This window comes from Pyrus communis, chromosome 2 (genome assembly GCF_963583255.1).
Source record: "Pyrus communis chromosome 2, drPyrComm1.1, whole genome shotgun sequence".
NCBI lineage: Eukaryota > Viridiplantae > Streptophyta > Magnoliopsida > Rosales > Rosaceae > Pyrus > Pyrus communis.
The window spans coordinates 35,326,812-35,345,410 of record NC_084804.1 but is presented as its reverse complement, the minus strand read 5'-3'; the positions used below and the strand labels follow the sequence as shown (position 1 = coordinate 35,345,410).

General features: G+C 38.3%; 1 protein-coding gene across 1 annotated transcript; it reads left to right on the top strand.

The window, feature by feature from the left end:
- The first annotated feature begins 10,091 nt into the window (after window positions 1-10,091).
- LOC137727053 (TMV resistance protein N-like) lies at window positions 10,092-16,599 on the top strand. The gene is made up of 8 exons (XM_068465995.1): window positions 10,092-10,861; window positions 11,238-12,330; window positions 12,441-12,716; window positions 12,803-14,023; window positions 14,175-14,785; window positions 14,905-14,986; window positions 15,102-15,722; window positions 15,808-16,599. Exons 1-8 carry the CDS (start codon window positions 10,359-10,361, stop codon window positions 16,336-16,338), a joined length of 4,938 nt encoding a protein of 1,645 aa, XP_068322096.1. The 5' UTR covers window positions 10,092-10,358; the 3' UTR covers window positions 16,339-16,599.
- Window positions 16,600-18,599: the final 2,000 nt, after the last annotated feature.

Below are 18,599 nucleotides of genomic sequence, written 5' to 3'. Positions count from 1 at the left end.
GCCGGATCCACCTATTGTGGCCTATACGGTTGAACTAATAACTCATCAACATGCTAGCCAATAGCTCAATAATATGTTAGCCAATAGCTCATCAACATGCTAGCCAATAACTCAATAACATGTTGGCCAATAGTTCATCAACATGCTAGCCAATAACTTAATAACATGCTAGCCAATAACTCATCAACATGTTGCCCAATAGCTTAATAACATGCTACCCAATAGCTCATCAACATGCTAGCTAATAGCTCAATAACAAGCTAGCCAATAGTTCATCAACATGCTAGCCAATAACTCAATAACATGATAGTCAATGGCTCATCAACATGCTAACTAATAGCTTAATAACATGCTAGCCAGTAGTTCAATAAGTATACCTGCACACGAGTCAGAACCACCTAAAGTGGTCTGTACGACATGACTGAGTATAAATAAATACACTCAAGTGCTACGATCACGTGAAGACTGTGTGAACAATCGCGGGTCACCTATGAGTCGGAACCACCTATTGTGGTCTGTACGACAGGACTGTGCACCTACCTTGGATCCAAGGTAAGCGTAAGGTGCGGGAGGTGAACATCACGTGAATGACTGTGCCCTGGCCACGGGCGAGAGCACTAACACCGGGGTGCAGGTTTATGAGCTCTAACTGCAACTAAAATAACATGTACAACTCATGGGCAACCTGTACGACAAGGTCAGAGTTGCCTATTATTGCAACTTGTACGACAATGTCGGAGTTGCCTAAACCATAAATGTAGTCATGCCATAACTCCATCATTTCAACTAATACCATAAACTCACTTAAACTTACCTGTGTGTCATGCGTTCACCTTTGCACTTCAAAGCATTCACAATAATTATGTGCAAATAATATACATATGGATATGCCATAATGCAATCTAATACTCAGCCATAACATAGTGTTTCCAAATATATATACAACATGGCTTGAAATGCATAATCTATAACGCCCCACTTCCAAACTATTTATTTCCAGGAATAATCATAGGTGATAAGCCCAACTAGACACTAGTTTAATTAACTATCATTACTTATGTTTCCTTACTTTAATTTCTTGATTCTTCACACATTGATTTATAACCAACATTTAACCACCAACATATAAGGTTAAATCTCACATTTTACACCAATGTCCCTCCCATTGTTCAATTCCCCAAACAAGGCTATTGTCTCAATTATTTAATATCATTACGTATGGCTGCATCTAATGTCTCGTTAGATTGCCTACGTACCCTAAACAGGGATCAAGCCATTCGTAGTTCACGCATGTACTTCTAAACATTCACAGTAATTATACGTAGGTAATATGCATAAATCAACTTAAAAATGTTTGTGGAATTATCAATCATGTATATATATATAGTAGAAAGGAAAAGACCCACTCACCTGAGGTCCGCGTTATGACTCCCTAGCACACATATCAAAACGTCACGAACGATCCTCACCTAGAACAATTATTCAGTCACGTCTCAGAACTCTTATCAATAAAACACATAACTTACATAAAACACATCCCAATGACGTTCTAGAATGATTTGAGACTCATTGACCAAAAGTCAACCGTCAGTCAAAGATCAATGGTAGGGTCCACAACCCTACGTAGCTCAATCCGAAAGATCCGCTTCTCAGATTTCCGATCCGTAATTTCCAAAGATCCACATTGTGCTTCTAAAACATCATACTAAAGTTTCATTATGATCCAACGGTTGGATCTCCGCCAATTGCCAATTCAAGTGGCGGTCAACGTTTTATTTACGCACTTACAAATCCAATTCGGGAAGATCCGAAAGTCAGATTCCCAATTTGTAAGTTTCTAATATCCTCAAATATTACATACTATAATGTATTAAAGTTTTGTGATGATCCAATGATTGGATCGTCAATACACATAATGTTCAAGTAGCGGTCTTTATCAAAACTATGCTCAAACGATGAGATTTCATCAATCAGACTTCATCTATGGAATTGGGGTGTCAAACTGAGCTTAGAAAGGTCAGGGTTGACTTGGCTTACGCGCCACCGCACACGGCGGTTGGCCGCCTCGACTCGTCGGAAAAATCAACTATTTCTAAAATTTCTCAAACTTCACATAAATGAAGATCTCAATGAGTAGAGCAAGTTTTATACATGCAGCCAAGTCTAATTTGGTTGGAAAAGGCTCCAAATCACATGAACCCGTCAAAAACCCTAGAATGAGTATTCGTTGATTCGATTTCTTCAATATTCCAACGCCCCTAACACTGGTTGGGTCTTGTTTATGGGTCCAAGGGGAGTTGATTGAGGGTGGTGATGGGTATTGCAACTCACTAGATTGGTGAATCGCCTCCAAAACCAATTGGTGTCACCGTGTCCAAATGCCACGAATTTGCCCTAATTTCCATCGAATCTTAGGTGAAAAATGAAGGAGAAGAAGTATGGTGGTGATTGCAGGTGAAGGTGGGGTGAATTTCACTTGAAAAATGGCATAAATTGGCCGGAATTAGAACCGGGTCGAAACCGGTTTTGTCGTGGGTTTAGTCGACGGAAGAAAAAGGTCCCTTTCCTGATTGCCTGCTGCCTTTTCTTTTAATTGGTCCCTTGCCAATTGTCTGATTAGTCCACACTTCCTCCTCTAATTCTGATTGGTTCCTTCCCTTTATCATGAATGGTCAGACTTCCCACAAGGTGGGAGTTTAACACTTGATAATCTAAAATATAAATAATCACTTTCAAATGCCTGTAACCATCCGGACTCGCAAACAGCTTTTGCCTATGTGTTCGTACCAATGAGTACTACACAAATGTGCTATAGGAATAAGTCATACATTGCTCTAGACAATGCTCCACAGAAGTCAAAGTCCGTGCCTCTAGGGGCATTTTCATCATTTCACTATTTTAAAATTTATAAAACTCAAAATTAGGGACGGGTTGTCACAAGTATAAAACTTAGGGTTTCTGGCGGGTTCGAGCTAAATTGGGGCTTTTTCCTAGCCAAATTGGAATTGGCCACAGGTATAAAACTTACTCTACTCATTGAGTCTACATTTTTATGAAATTTGAGAATTTTTAGAAATAGTTGATTTTTCTGGCGAGTCAGGGCGACCGACCACTATGTGTGGTGACACGTGTGAGTCGAGACCCCACCTGCCCATCCTAGGCTAATTTAGATTGCATCATGACATATCTATATGCATATTACTTGCATATAATTGTTGTGAATGCTTGGAAATGCTAAGGTGAACGCGGGACTTGCAGGTAAGTTCAGGTGAGTTTATGGTGTTATTTGAAATGATTGAGTTATGACATGACTATATTTATGTTTTAGGTAACTCTGACATTGTCGTACAGGTTGCGATAGGCAACTTCGACATTGTCGTACAGGTTGCAATAATGGAAAACTCCGACATTGTCGTACAGGTTGCAATCGTACAGGTTGCAATAATGGGCAATAGTAGGCAACTCCGACACTGTTGTACATGTTACAATAATGGGAAACTCGGACATTGTTGTACAGGTTGCAATAATAGGCAACTCCAACATTGTCGTACAGGTTGTGATAGGCAACTTCGACACTGTCATACAGATTGTATTAGGTAACTCCGACTCGTGTGTTATCATAGATTGATTTATGAGTCGTACAAGTTGCCTTATGAAACTCCGGCTCATGTGTTAGCATAAATTGACGAGCACCTGATTTTATTATGCTGCTGATGATATGTAGTGATTTGGAATTTTTTTGGATTTACTGTTGATTTGCACTTGATTTCATACTTATATGGAGTATAATTTTCTGAAAACTATACAGGTTTTACAGCGATGGGTTACAACGTTTTCAAAAGGTTTTCATCTAAACTTTATTTTCAGATCCACTCACCCTTGTTTTTCGCCCCTCCAGATTTTAATAGCTGAGCTTTCTTATTAACGAGAATTCGTGGCAAATCTTGGTATTGGAGATTACCTTCAATGGTATGATTCTCAATCCACTCTACTGTACTTTACTTATGCTCTGCTGTCACGTGTGAAATGGGTTCATTCCCGCTCACAGCGCACTCTTGTATTTAGGCACTTTTAAGTTTAAATTCATTCCCATTTTCCACATCCCTACACTTTATGGCTTCGTCACCTTCCAGGTGTCGGCCAACACAACTTAATTCGGACTCCTAGTGGACAATCCGGGTCGGGATGTGTCACCTTATATGTACATGCCCCTCTCTTCCTAGCATGATGCATTTTGGGTAGTGAGGATCTCTTGCCCAGGAACAAATCTGTGAAGGCATGGCCCAAAGCGGACAATACCGTGCTACGGCAGAGTTGGGATGTGACAATTTGGTATCAGAGCCATACTCACCGTCTGTTCAGATGTGTCGACTAGGACGTTGGTCTCCCTAAAGGGGGTGGATTGTAATATCCCACATTGGCGAGGTGAGGGTTGGTCCCTGGCCTTATATGTACATGTCCCTCTCTTCCTAGCATGACGCGTTTTGGGTAGTAAGGTTTTCTTGCCCAGGAACAAATTCGTGAGGGCGTCGCCCAAAGCGGACAATATTGTACTACGGCGGAGTCGGGATGTGACATAAGGCCTTGCTCGCTCATGAATTGAAGAAATTTTGGGGTTTGTTTCTTCACTAATTTCTTGTAATTTGAGAATTCAAATGTTAAATTTTGGAGCTTAAATTTTGGGTAACTTGAGTTGAATATGTAGGAGAGTTCAAATTTTTTCATACGGAGGTATTCCTCATTTTGGTTTAAGGTACTGAATTAGAAGGAGAGGTTTTCTGGTGGAGAAAACATCACAGCGTAGAGGAAAATCAGGTTTTCTTTTGTAATTTTCACCACCAAAATATGTATGACTTATTCATCTTTGTACAGTTTTCTTTTGCAATTTTGATGCTCAATGGACTTTGTTGGAATTGAGAACATGATGGGGTTTTGGGCAAAACCCAAGTTCTGTAATTTTCCCCGTTTGTTGTTATTAGCAATTTCTTTGTTCATGTTCGTTTGATAGTGTTTTGCTGCCTAGATTTTTTTTTAATTTTTTTTTAATTTAAAATATCATAGGATTGTTGTTTTAAGATTTTAACGAAAATTTATATGAATTTTGGTGAATTTTGATGCTCAATGGACTTCGTTAACGGCTTCTAACTTTGTTTTGCTTTGGAATATTGGTGGGTTTTCATCAAATTTTGCTCATATCTTTGTGCAGTGTTTCTGTTGTATTATCTGGTCAAAGATACCTTCGTTCAGTAATTTGGAAAGCATGGTGAGATAATAGACTAATCAAATAGATGCATGTGATCAACAATAAAAGAGGTATGCATCATCCTCTTTTTTCTTTTGTTATGATTGGTTGTATAGAGAATTGAGAAAAAAGTTGAAGATAATTCCGCGCTTTTGAGTTATAGCAATTAGTAAATATAAAATGACATTGATTAGTTCACTGAAGTGTTGAATCCTTCATTAGTTTTATCTGTGGTGTGTGCTTGAGAATGAAAGCAATGGACATTATGTGGAATTGATGTTCCTTTTAATGTCAATAAAGAAAGGAATTGTTCCTTTATTAGCAATTATATGAAGTAGGCATATTATGCACTACAATGTCTACAATCGACTATTTTACCTTTTGTATATAATTATAACTTTTGATCGTAAGCCACATAAACTATCTAAAGGCCAAAGAACTGTGTATTTAGAAGAACAGAATATGGTGTAAAGCTTAAATTCTGGACACTTAAATATATGTTTTTTCTTTTTTTCAAGAATTGGGTTTGTTTTGGTCTCCAAGAATTTTGCTTTGCTTGGTTACTGATTAATTTATGTGGTGGGAGTTTAGTTTTTGCTTTTCTGCCTATGTATATATGATTTGAAATGGACTATTCAATTATAAATTTGTAATCGAAAAGCTTGAAGGAGAGGTGAATCAGAAACAGTGGTGGTAGAGTGATGGAGTTGAGGAGTTGAGAGTTTACGGGGTTTATTTGAATTTTAGTATGATGTTCCTAGCATGTTAGATCATTGAGACCGACTAACTGGTTGATTAATCACTAATTTGAAATATTTAAAGTGCAACTTTTCTTTAATTTCATTTCCTTTTGTATTTTCATTGGATTCGTTTCGTTTTTTTTGCTTAATTTATCTTTAAAATGTTTGCATCTTAATACTTTAAATATGTTAATTTGTCCCCTTTTTTATATAATTTTGTGCAATGTGAATGTAGGTTATTCTCAATCTACGGATGGTGATTATTTGACGACTTCTCCAAAGTTGGCTACTCAACCTTTGAAATACAGAGCCGAGGATGAGAGAGGAGTCAGATGAGCTAGAATTGGGTTTGTATCATTCTAAATTATTCATTTAGTTACCAATAAAAGATATGGTTGCCTAATCCCGTTTTGTATTTTCAACATCTTAAACATTTTCTTTTGATAGCACTTCGTTTTGATTTGTAAATGAACTGTCACACCCCAAGCTCGACATACGTCCAGGATCGGCACATGACGCCATCAAGTATCCGTATCTCTAACCTAACCCGCCTCCGGAATATGTACAAAGCAAAGCTCAAGATTCGAATTGCATAGAAATTTTCGTATACTTTATGGCTACATCTAACCTCTTCGTTAGACTGCCTATGTATCCTAAAAAGGGATCAAGCCATTCATAGTTCACCATTTGTTAAACTCTAAACCTTTCGTAAAATACTTCTAGCAATAAACTTAAAGTACCACACTACACATCAACCATAAGCCAAACAACAATTGTTATCTTGCCATTCACACATGTATACCATTCACACACATGCTTCTGAACACTATTCCACAATCATATCAATCAATAACATATACAATGCACCAAAATGCAGGCCTAGAGCGACACAATTCGGCCGAAGCCTACATCTCTGAATATGGATTTCGGACCACTCAACGAAATCTAACAACATTGGGTTCCGGACCACTCAACGGAACCAAAATACCAATTGGGATTCCAGCCCACTTAACTGAATCTAAACCAAGATACGATTTCGAAAGGGATTCTGGACCTCTCAACGAAATTCGAGTGAATACGATTCCGAACCACTTAACGGAATCGCGGAGTACAATGGATATCAAACCACTCAATGAAATCAAAGCCAGGATATCATTCCGGACCACTCAATGGAATCGCGAAACACAAGGGATTCCGAACCACTCAACGAAATCCAGACGGAGTAGGGAACTGAACCACTTAATGGAACCCTAGCAGAACCTAGTTCCGGATCACTCAATGAGACCGAGCAGAAGTCCAAGGAACATAACAACAGCTCAAAGAAAGAAGACATGAATCAAGTTACTCAATTTACAAAAGCTCAATGAACTGAACAAAGCACAAGTACTAAATTTAGAACGGATCAACGAAGTGAGAAATGAAACAATGAAATGGGATATGAAACAAGCTTCGAAGCAACAAAACCCATGACAATGGGTTAACGGTCCACTACTAGCCCTCATATTTAATCACACTATATCAATCATCCAAATCAAACCACATTTCAATTATGCACTTCAAATCACATTTCATAAATGTTTATAATACACAATCAAATTACATTTTATAAAATCAAGTGATATCCACAAAAGACATTAAATACAAAACCAAGATAATAACCATATCACATATATTAAAGTCACTCACTAACCAATGTAGGCCCATTAGACTTCACTTAGTCTCCCGTAGTACTACAGTTAGTATTTTAAACGACATGTTGACCAAAAGTCAACTCTCAGTCAACGGTGGGGTCCACAACCCTATGTAATTTGATCCGGAAGATCCACACACCGGATTTTGGATCCGTAACTTCCTAAGGTCCTCATTATGCTCATAGAACAACATACTAAAATTTAGACATGATCCAACAATCGGATCTCTGCCAATCACCAATTCAAGTGGCGGTCAGTGTTTGGTTTTACAAACTTGGAAATTCAATTTGGGAAAATTCATACATTAGATTCCTAATCTGTCAATTTCTAATGTCCTCAAATATTATATGCTATAACGCATTAAGATTTGGTGACAATCCAACGGTCGGATCGTCATTCGCTACAGTAGTCAAGTGGTGGACCCTAATGAAACGAGGTTCAAACAATCAAATCACATCAAATGGATATCAAATCTGAAATTAGGATATCGAATTTAACTTAAAGAGGCACCGTCAGCCCATTGGCCACATGCTGCCGCAGATGGCGGTTTTCGACGAGCGGAAACCTAATTTTCCGACTAACTTTAAAAATTACCAAATTTTTCTGGCATGTAGATCTCAATGAGAGGAACAACTTTCATACCTGGTCCAAAGTCTGATTCGACCGAGAAACACCTCGAATCACCTTGATCCGCCGAAAACCCAAAAATGGGTGAACTTCGATTCGTCTTCTCGCTAGTCCACCGCCTACAAACTTATTTGGGGTTTGTTCCTGGGCTCAAGAGAAGGCTAATGGTGGTGGTGGTGAAAGGAATCACCTTCAAATATGGTGGATCATCGCCGTGAACCCCATGATGCCGTCGGTGCAATTCTCGTGAAACCGAGGCAACAAACTCTCGAAATTTTGGTGAAAATGGGAGCAGGGAGGTTGGGGATCCATTTACAGGTGGTGGTTCAGTGCAATTCGCTGGAAAAATCAAAGAAAAACAATCGAAAATTTTGAAGGGAACCAAGTCGGGTCACGGGTCAAAGGGAAATAACCCGGTCGACTGGTTCTCCCTTCCCTCATTTTCCTCATTTCCCTCCTTGCTCTCCCTTCTCATTGGTCTGCACCCATCCTTTTCTCTCATTTCCTTTCCATCATAGGCACACAAGTGGCTTCACTGATCTTTGCTTCAACAAATTTGGAGCCTTTCAGATAATGGTCAAATGACCATTTCGCCTTTTTCTTCGCTCGTTTATAACTTCTTCGTTTTAACTTCAAATTACATTATGTTTGCACTCACGCATTCGTATCAAGACGCACTATCCGAATATGTAAAGAAATATGGAAAATCTTGAAAGGATTAAATACGTCCGTGAGGAATTCTGTTTAATACAATAGGGGCAATTTCATCCTTTTACTTATCAAAAAAAATATAATGCATCGAAACTACGAATACGAAATTTTAAACAGTGAAATCTAGGGATGGGATTTCACACAAACTATATACTTTATCTTTATCTTGGGTCGCAGTGTAACATTTAACAATTGAATTTGTAAGAATGTTTAGCAATTTTTTTTCAGAAACTTATTATTCTTGCCAGATGCTCAAGTATTATGTTTTCTACTTGATGATGGAGGAAAAGGTTTGGGGGGTTTCCATTGTTTTTGGATTCATGGTGATACAGGTGGCGCTATCATTGTTGTTGTTTGTTTGTGTTGTGCCCACGTGGAGGGTGATTCACATAGAGAAGGACAGATGAGACAGAGACGAGAGAAGAGAAAGTTGAGAGTTAAGGGAGAGAGGGGGTTCATGGGGCAAGAAAGAAAGGAAAGGGAAAAGAGAGAGGACTAGGAGGCCAAAAAGCAAAGGTGGGCCCCATCGGCTCACCAAACAAGACAAGAAAAGACGAAATAGAAAAATATCTCCTGAGATGCTAAAATTAGCAAAATGCCCCGATGATTCGAATTTCTTAAAATCTTCATTTTAGTTCTAAATTTAATTCCGTTAACGCCTACGCGTTTGTAGCAACGAGTACTATAATAATACGCTGACAAAGCGAGTTATATGTCTCATGATACGAGGGTCAACAAAAGTCAATGATTTCGCCTCGAGAGGCATTTTCGTAAGTTCTCATTTTAAATTTATTAAAACCGTAAATTTAAAGACAGGTCGTAACATGGGATTAGTAGTAAAGAAAAGAAAAACATGGTTGGTAGGTTTTTAGACCCACTGAACAGATTAAAGGGACTAGCTCCGAAGTTTTTTATTAGTGATACATTGCAACAGTTATGTGAAAGCTCATGAAAAAAGTAGCTGCCGCATTTTGAAAAGTAATGTTAATGTTGATGATTTTTATTAAAGCAGCTAAAGCTAAATGTTGTTCCCACCACATTTCCTAGAACCTCATTCTGATGCTTTTTAGTGTTGATTCCTCCTCCTCAATCAGTAGTCAGACCATCGCTTTCGTAAAACTTCGACCACAACTTTTTTTTTTTTTACCTCAACTTTCGTACTAGCATATTTCACGTGGATTGTGCTTCGGCTATTGCCCCAAATAATGCAGTTTTAAGCCTAACACGGAACTAGCCTTGAAAGTGCTAAACAGATGCTTGTGTTCTTCCGATTGTCAGATTTTGCATACACCATTTGGATTGATATTTTTCATAAAACAGACCTTTACACCCTGCCCTAGTCCTGCAATGACCACCCAAAATGATATTCCTTCTTGTTCTTTCTCTTCTCTAACCTCTCGATGGACATACGATGTTTTCCTCAGTTTCAGAGGCGAAGACACACGCAGAAACTTCACGGATCATCTATATGCTGCTCTGAACCGGAAGGGAATATTGACGTTTAGAGATGGTGAAGAACTTGAGAGGGGAAAAGCCATCTCCCCAACAGTCTTGAAGGGAATCGAAGAATCCAGGTTTGTACTTGTCATTCTTTCAAGAAATTACGCCAATTCAGCATGGTGCTTGGATCAGCTTGCAAAGGCAGTTGAATGCATGAAAGTGATGGGGCAGACAATACTCCCCGTTTTCTATGACGTGGATCCATCCGAGGTACGAAAACAAACAGGGTATTTCGGGACAGCCTTCTCCAAGCATGAAGAAGCCTTTAAAGAAAATATAGAGAAGTTGCAAAGGTGGAGAACAGCTCTTCTTCAAGTAGCCAATCTCTCTGGATGGCATTTGCAAGATGGGTAAGCTGCTTTTAATATCTTTTTCGTAGTTAAGTCAGCTGTCTGACCACTTCAAAATAATTAATGAAACAAAATTTAAAAGGACTGAAAAACAAATCTAAGCCTGTGGTTCGAAAAATATTAATGTTTCCTACAGGCAAAAAGCCTAAAACAAAGGCATAGTTCGATCACATTAAAATGATTTTTTTAGGCTACAGATTGTATGCTTTTGAAATTATGGTATAGGGCGTTTTAAAAAAAAAGAAAATTCGGCTTGGGAGTTTTACCAAATTTACTCATGGAAAAACGTACAATATAAAACATTCCATTTTATCACTTTGATTGCTGCTGATTGACATACGATGAGGTGGTTACTTATCAGTGTTACTTTTTGCAGATATGAATCCAAAATTATTGAAGATATTGTGAGATATATTTTCACGAAAGTAAATCAAACAATCTCAAGTATACATACAGATTTAATTGGGATGGATTCTCGCGTAAAAGAAGTGCTTTCTTGCTTAGATACGGGGTTGAACAATGTAAGTGTGTTAGGGATTTGGGGGATGGGGGGCATGGGTAAGACAACCATTGCAGAAGTAGTTTTTGATAAGATACGTTCTCAGTTTGAAGCTTACAGCTTTCTTGCCAATGTTAGAGAGGTAACTGAGAAACAAGGTCTAGTCCATTTACAAAAGCAACTTCTTTCAGATATCCTGTTTGAGAGTAATGTAGATGTACATAATATCCATATGGGGATGAGAAAGATGAGACAGAGACTACGTACTAGAATGGTTCTTATCATTCTTGATGATGTGGATCAATTAGAACAACTGGAAGCATTGTGTGGTCATAGTTGGTTTGGTTCAGGGAGTAGGATCATAATAACATCAAGGGATGAGCATTTACTACGCACATATGGAGTGGATAAAATGTATAAGGTTAAGCCATTAACTGATGATGAAGCTCTTCAGCTCTTTGGTCGGAAAGCATTCAAGAAAGACCAGATCGGAGAAGACTTTCTCGAGCTTTCAAAGAATGTTGTAGAATATGCTAATGGCCTCCCATTAGCTATTGAAGTTTTGGGTTCATTTCTCTTTGGTAGAAGCATAGAAGTATGGTCAAGTGCTTTGGACAGACTAAGAGAAAATCCTGACAGAAGAATTACTGATGTGCTTAAAGTTAGTTTTGATGCATTACATGACATAGAAAAGACAGTATTTTTGGACATTGCATGTTTCTTTAAAGGGGAGGATAAAGATCACGTAATAAGAATACTGGAAAGTAATTGCGGCTATCGTCCAGACATTGATATAGCAGTTCTCATGGAAAAATCTCTACTAACTCTGTTCGGAAGAAAGTTGTGGATGCATGATTTGATACAAGAATTAGGCTGGGAGATTGTTCGTCGAGAATGCAGTGAAGAGCCAGGCAAACGTAGCAGGTTGTGGCTTCCCAAAGATATCATCCATATGCTTGTAAATGATGAGGTAAAATGTTAGTATAAATATAGGTTCCAAGATTGTTAGAACTTACTATCATCTTCGTAATATTTTACAGTATGTCCTGCAACTAATTCTTTCTTCTTCTTCTTCATTAGGGAACGATTGCGGTTGAAGGTATATTCTTGAATTTCCCAAAAGAAGAGGAGGTTTTCTGGAATGTTGATCCCTTCCCAAAGATGCCCAAGCTAAGATTGCTCAGAATTAGTAATGTGAAATTTTCTGGGTGTGTCAAATATCTTTCAAATGAGTTACAGCTTTTGGAATGGCATGGATGTCCTTTAAGTTCTTTTCCATCGAACTTTCAATCAAATAAACTTGTTGAACTCATCATGCATTCGAGCTTTATTAAAGAACTATGGAGGGGAAATCAAGTAAGCTTTCTATTATAATTGTTAATATATCAACCCATTTTATTTGTTTCATATCATTTGACTAATTATTCTTTAAATTATATCAGAGTTGGAGAATGCTACAGTTTATTGATTTGAGTGGTTCCAAATACTTGATCAAGACCCCAAACTTCAGTGAGGCTCCAAATATTGAGACGCTAGTGCTTCAAGATTGTACAAGATTGGTCGAGGTTCACCCCTCCGTTGGAGTTCTCAAAAAACTTATTTTGTTGAATATGAGAAACTGCAAACGCGTTGAGAGCCTTCCACCTTCCATTAGCTTGGAATCTCTTGAGGTTTTTATTCTTTCTGCCTGTTCGAGACTCAAGAAGTTTCCTGAAATTGAAGGATATATGGGAAACCTGTTGGAGCTTCGTTTAGATGGAACTGCTATTGAGGAATTACCTACGTCTATTGAGTGTTTGCCTGGCCTTACTTTGTTGAACTTACAAGACTGCAAAAACCTTTTGCATCTTCCAAGTACCATTCAGTATCTGACGTCTCTGAAATCTCTGAATCTATCACGTTGCTCAGAGCTTGACGAGATGCCCGCAAATCTGAGTTCTGTGGAATGTCTGGAGAGGCTTGATATAAGTGGAACTGCAATACGAGAATCATCATTCATTCTAGATATGAAGAATCTACAGTTTCTTTCCTTGCAAGGATGTAAGGATCTTCCTCCAAAATCATGGCATTCACTCTTTAATTGTTGGTGGTGGGGTAAAAAGGTCCAAGCTCCGTTGAGTTTGTTGTTGCCTACTTCATTCTCAGGTTTAACTTCCTTAACAAAGCTAAACTTGAGTGATTGCAATCTGACAGGGGGAGAAGTTCCAGATGATCTTGGCAGCTTATGCTCCTTAGAAATCTTAAATTTAAGTGGTAATAATTTTGTTTCCTTACCAGAAGGTATCTCTCAACTCTGCAATCTTAAATCTCTGAACGTGAGCCATTGTAGTAAGCTACAATCGCTGCCTAAGAAGCTTCCTTTAAGTGTCCGACAAGTGAATGCGGATGATTGCATTGCACTGATTGATTTCAAAAGTCAATTCAAAATATGGACTTCCAAGGACACGGGAATGACTACGATCAGTCGCCTCATTCCCTCTCAGAATCAACAACTTTTTCCTTCCTCGAGAAACATCAAGGATTTAACTTCGTGGACTTCAACAACTATAGGAAGAATGAAAACTACAACTGTCAGTTGTCTCAAATCATCTGTTGAGCATCCAGAATGGAAAGCAGTTGATGAGTTTTCAGTACCAGATCAAGTGCGTCAAAAAGACCTTGAGGTCTCTCTCTCTCTCTCACTCTCTCTCTCTCTCTCTCTCTCTCTTCTTTTATAGGGTTATTTCTATCTCTCAGTATGACACGCGACAACTTGCACAGACACTGGTCATCTATCTTTTGTAACTTTTAATCGTTTTCTGTTTTACGTTTCAGAGGTTGGATTTTACGGCTTCGCCCTTTCAATCTGTTTCTACTTGTACTGAAATTCCAGAGTGGTACACTGATACTGCTACCAGAGAATCCATAGCAATCCCTCTACCTCCAGATTTGGATGAAGATAAAAAATGGATTGGAGTTGCATTGTGTGCTGTTTTCTCAGTCAAAGGAGATCCTGCTGTTTCTCACATTGGACCGAGTTCAGAACCTTCTAATTATTTCTATCGATGCAAATTCGGAACTAGTGAATTCATAGTGGAGCCATTAGTCTTTGACACCGAAAACTACCGCAACTTAGTTAAATCTAGTTCTAATGTCTGTGCTGTGTTTTATGTACCTTGTCTGGGATTTCGGAAGATGTTAAATAAATCAGGTGCAATGTGGGCTTCATTTGAGACAGACAACCCATCCATGAAGGTCCAAAAATGTGGTATTCGTCTAGTGTACGAGCAAGATGTTGCAGGGTTTATCCAAAAACCTATGCAGGATGATCATGAAGGTTTTCGACATCAAATCCCGTCTCAAGATAACTGCAATCCAATTGAGGTTAATAAGGATGGAGAACTTGAATATGGGTGGTTTAATTTGGTGGATAACATTTTGGAATGGTATGATATTCTGACCAGAACTATGTTGCGTCTAGAATCTTCTTGATCATTATGTGATTCTGTATGTATAAAGTAATCCTTTGTTTTTTTTTCTTCCCATTTGTTATAACTGGTTGCAGGGAGAATTTTACATCTGCCGGAAAGGGTTCGACAATTCTTTTAAGGAGGAATATTGAGTCACTTCTTCCAAGATACCTGGAGGTCACTCTCTCTCTCTCTCTCTCTCTCTCTCTCTCTCTCTCTCTCTCTCGCATCTTGCGCGCGCACACATACACACAGATACACATTAGTTAATCATTTCTGCATTTTCCAGCAGGGACTAAACCATATGGGTCAATTTTATCAATTTGGTTTAACTGGAAGCCCAGCTTGGTTCAATCCTAATGTCGGGTCCTCCGTTTCAACCCAGCTGCCTAAAACTCTCTACAAAAATAAGAAATGGATGGGAGTTGCTCTATGTGTGTCAATTTCAGTACTGGACTGGCATAAAGTAAAAGGGGGTTATAAAGTTTCTTGTCAAGTAAATTCGGGCAATTTTCATATAGAGTTGTCCCTATGCTCGACCAATTTTATATGTGATAAAAGTCAACTTTGGATTATTTACATACCAAAGGCACAGTTGCCGGAATGGTTCACTCGATCAAGTTCAAGTAGCACTTTGTTCAGAATTGACAACTCTGCCGTTGAGGTTCAAGTGTGCGGGTACCGTGTTTTTTACCGGCAAGATTTAAAAGGATTTGTACAGACAATCATCCAGTGCATATTGCGCAGCTCTGACACCCTCTTTGAAAAGTATAATAAAAAAATGGTTGAAGATTGGCTAACTTTGGTAAGATGGCAAGGTCTTAAAATTGATAGAGAACTCAGTAGACAATTCAGTTCCTCGCAGCATGAAAGAGAGCTGTTTCAGTTGATCTTGAGCCATTACAGGAATCAGGTCTCTCTCTCTCTCTCTCTCTCTCTCTCTCTCTCTCTCTCTCCCACTATCATATAAATCTCACATATGTAACTGTGATTTACAGGACTGGTCTGTGGCTCAGTGTACATGTAGGTTCCCCGGAATTGAAATTCCCAAGTGGTTCGTGCATTTGAATAAAGGCGGTTCTGCACAGATACAACTACCTCCAAATTTGTTCGATGATGCTAACTGGATGGGTATTGCTGCGTGTGCTTATGCCTCGATCCACGAACATCCAACCGTCATTCTTGACACTCCGGATTCAGAATTTAGTCGTGCGCTTTATTGTTATCTGGACACCAATCTTCCTAATGTCAGACTCCATGGTTTAGAGCATACAAACAAAGCCTTGTGGTTGCATGCATGCAACTTCACTTGGTTTACGTATGCACCACGTGCTAAATTTTCTGGTTCGCTGAATCAATGCAATCTAGTCAGGGCAACTTTTGGGTCCAATAGCCCAGGCTTAGGACTGCATCAATGTGGTCTTCGTCTAGTGTTTAAGGAGGATGTGGAAGATCTCGTACAAACTTTGACCCTCTGCCGATTATCTGCCAAGTGTTATCATTCGGAGCAAGCAAGGCATGGTAATTAAAATTGGTATAGTACAAGACATGTTGATCATCTGATTCTCAAGTACTAGGGCAAGCATGCATGTTACAACTTGTAAAGCCTTTTGTCTTTTTTTCATTAGATCAATTTTGTCAACTTTTGTGGGAGGCTATTTCCCTTAGTTGTGGGGTTTTGTTGCGGTGTCTTCTTCCTTGTGAAGGTTTGAAACCATGCCGACCTGATTCACTTGGGTTCTTTTTTTTTTTTTTCTTTTTCCTTTTTAATTTTTGGAAACCTCGATGGTATGAGGGAAATTTTATTGATAAAGAAAAAAGAAGAAAGGGGAACATAAACCTAACCCCTCATAGTACAAGGAAACAAAAAGAAAAAAAAATACATGAACAAGAAAGGGGACATAAAACCTTACTCTTCTGGAAATGAAAACAATAATGGTACATGGAAAAAAAAGGGGAGGGAGATGTGAAACCTAACCCCTCTAAAAGCAAACCTAAAAGGTCTAAACCTGCAAAACAGATCAAGCAACATCACAGGTTAAGAAAAGAAAATAAGAAAGTCAAACAAACCTATATGCCGCGAAAATCAGAAAACCAACATAATCTATAACAAATCAGGAAGCACCACTAGAAGGGAATCATGTCATACCAAAGTTGACGAAGACAAGCCTATTGATGGCAAAATTGGGTTGCTAAATGTGTATTCATTGGACTTTTTTTGTTATCATTAGTATTACTACTACTACTACTATTTACTTTTTAAAGATTGAAGTGTATCAATTTTATCTCATCTGAAAAGCAATAACCCAGTTTAAGTTACGGGATCGGGATTCGAACTTGTATCTGCATCTCTTTAAACAGTATATTAGGTCAAACTTTCAAGGCATGGCAGACAATTTGATTAGCTGTTTACATTTGTAGATTACAAAGTTTCATTTGCTTACATTCACACCGAAGATTACTTAAAAAAAAGTTGTCAAGATCACAATTAGTGTTTGGTCTAAAAATAATTGTGTTCACTTATATTAAATAAAGAATTTCTTAAGCTAGACTGATATGAATGACGATGACAATATAGATTTTTGATAAATTCAGTAACAAATGAGAATAGTGCTTTTGAAATAACTTATATGATCTTAATTTATGCTTTCTATGTAGATAGAAAATTATCTCAAGCATAAAATCGAGTCACAAGAATGAGACAGACCTACATATATGGCACACTTATATTATCACAGTATTGTTCCGTGTCAATAAAATAAAGTGTCAGTGTCTTTGTCCACATGTTTTTATTTTATTGACAGGAGGCGCTATTATGTCAGTATATTTGTATCATGTACATAGTTCTGTCAAGAGCATCCATCCATCCATTAAATAAGTGTAGATTTTTCTTGAGATTTTGTTTCTTTTTGTTGACTATCCATTAAATAAGTGTTGTTGTAAAATTGACGGTGTGTGTGCAGTGGAATAAATAAAACAAGACACAAAATTTACAAGGTTCCTCTACAGTCAGTGTGACTGGAGTACATCCTCGGGCAGCAGTGGTGCTTTCATTATAATTTGGAATAATAGGAGTACAAAGATAACTCTATGTATTCTCTTGTCTCCTCTTCCTCTCTTTCTTTTTTTGTCTCTATTGAAAGCATACGGAGTGCTCTATTTATAGAGCAACTCCAAGCACACATCTTTGACAATACAACCTCCATACATTTACAAATTCAATTTTACTTTGCATGGGCATTGAAAACTTCTACCAATGCTGAAAACTTCTGCCAATGTACTGTGGGCATTCATTACCCACCAGACTTTTCAACACTCCCCCTTGGATGCCCATATATCAACATGAGTTGCCTCATTAAAACCTTGCTTGGAAAAACCCAGTGAGAAAAAACCATAACGAAGGAAAAAGAGTACAACTTTACTTGGATTGTTGATATAGTGTCAAGTATGCTTATGTTGCCTCGTTAAGATCTTGATCTATTTTTGGATGCTCCCCCTTGATGAGTATCTCCCCCTGATTTCAAATTATTTAGGCTGATCATTGATCCTGCTGCTTTAGTCTTTTAGCGGTGATAGTTGCCGAATGAGGTGTTTTACTTGTTGTTAACTTTCCACAAACTTGTTCTTGAACTGGGTTGGAGGGCCTTCTACTAGACTTCCTCCAAAGGTCTAAATTTACCTATTTTATCTGCAGCTGAATTTGATTCAAGGGTGGTGGACACTTGATCTTGAATCGGACACGTGATTTCTTCAAAGGCCGTTTAGGCTTGATCTTGAATGAAATTGGATC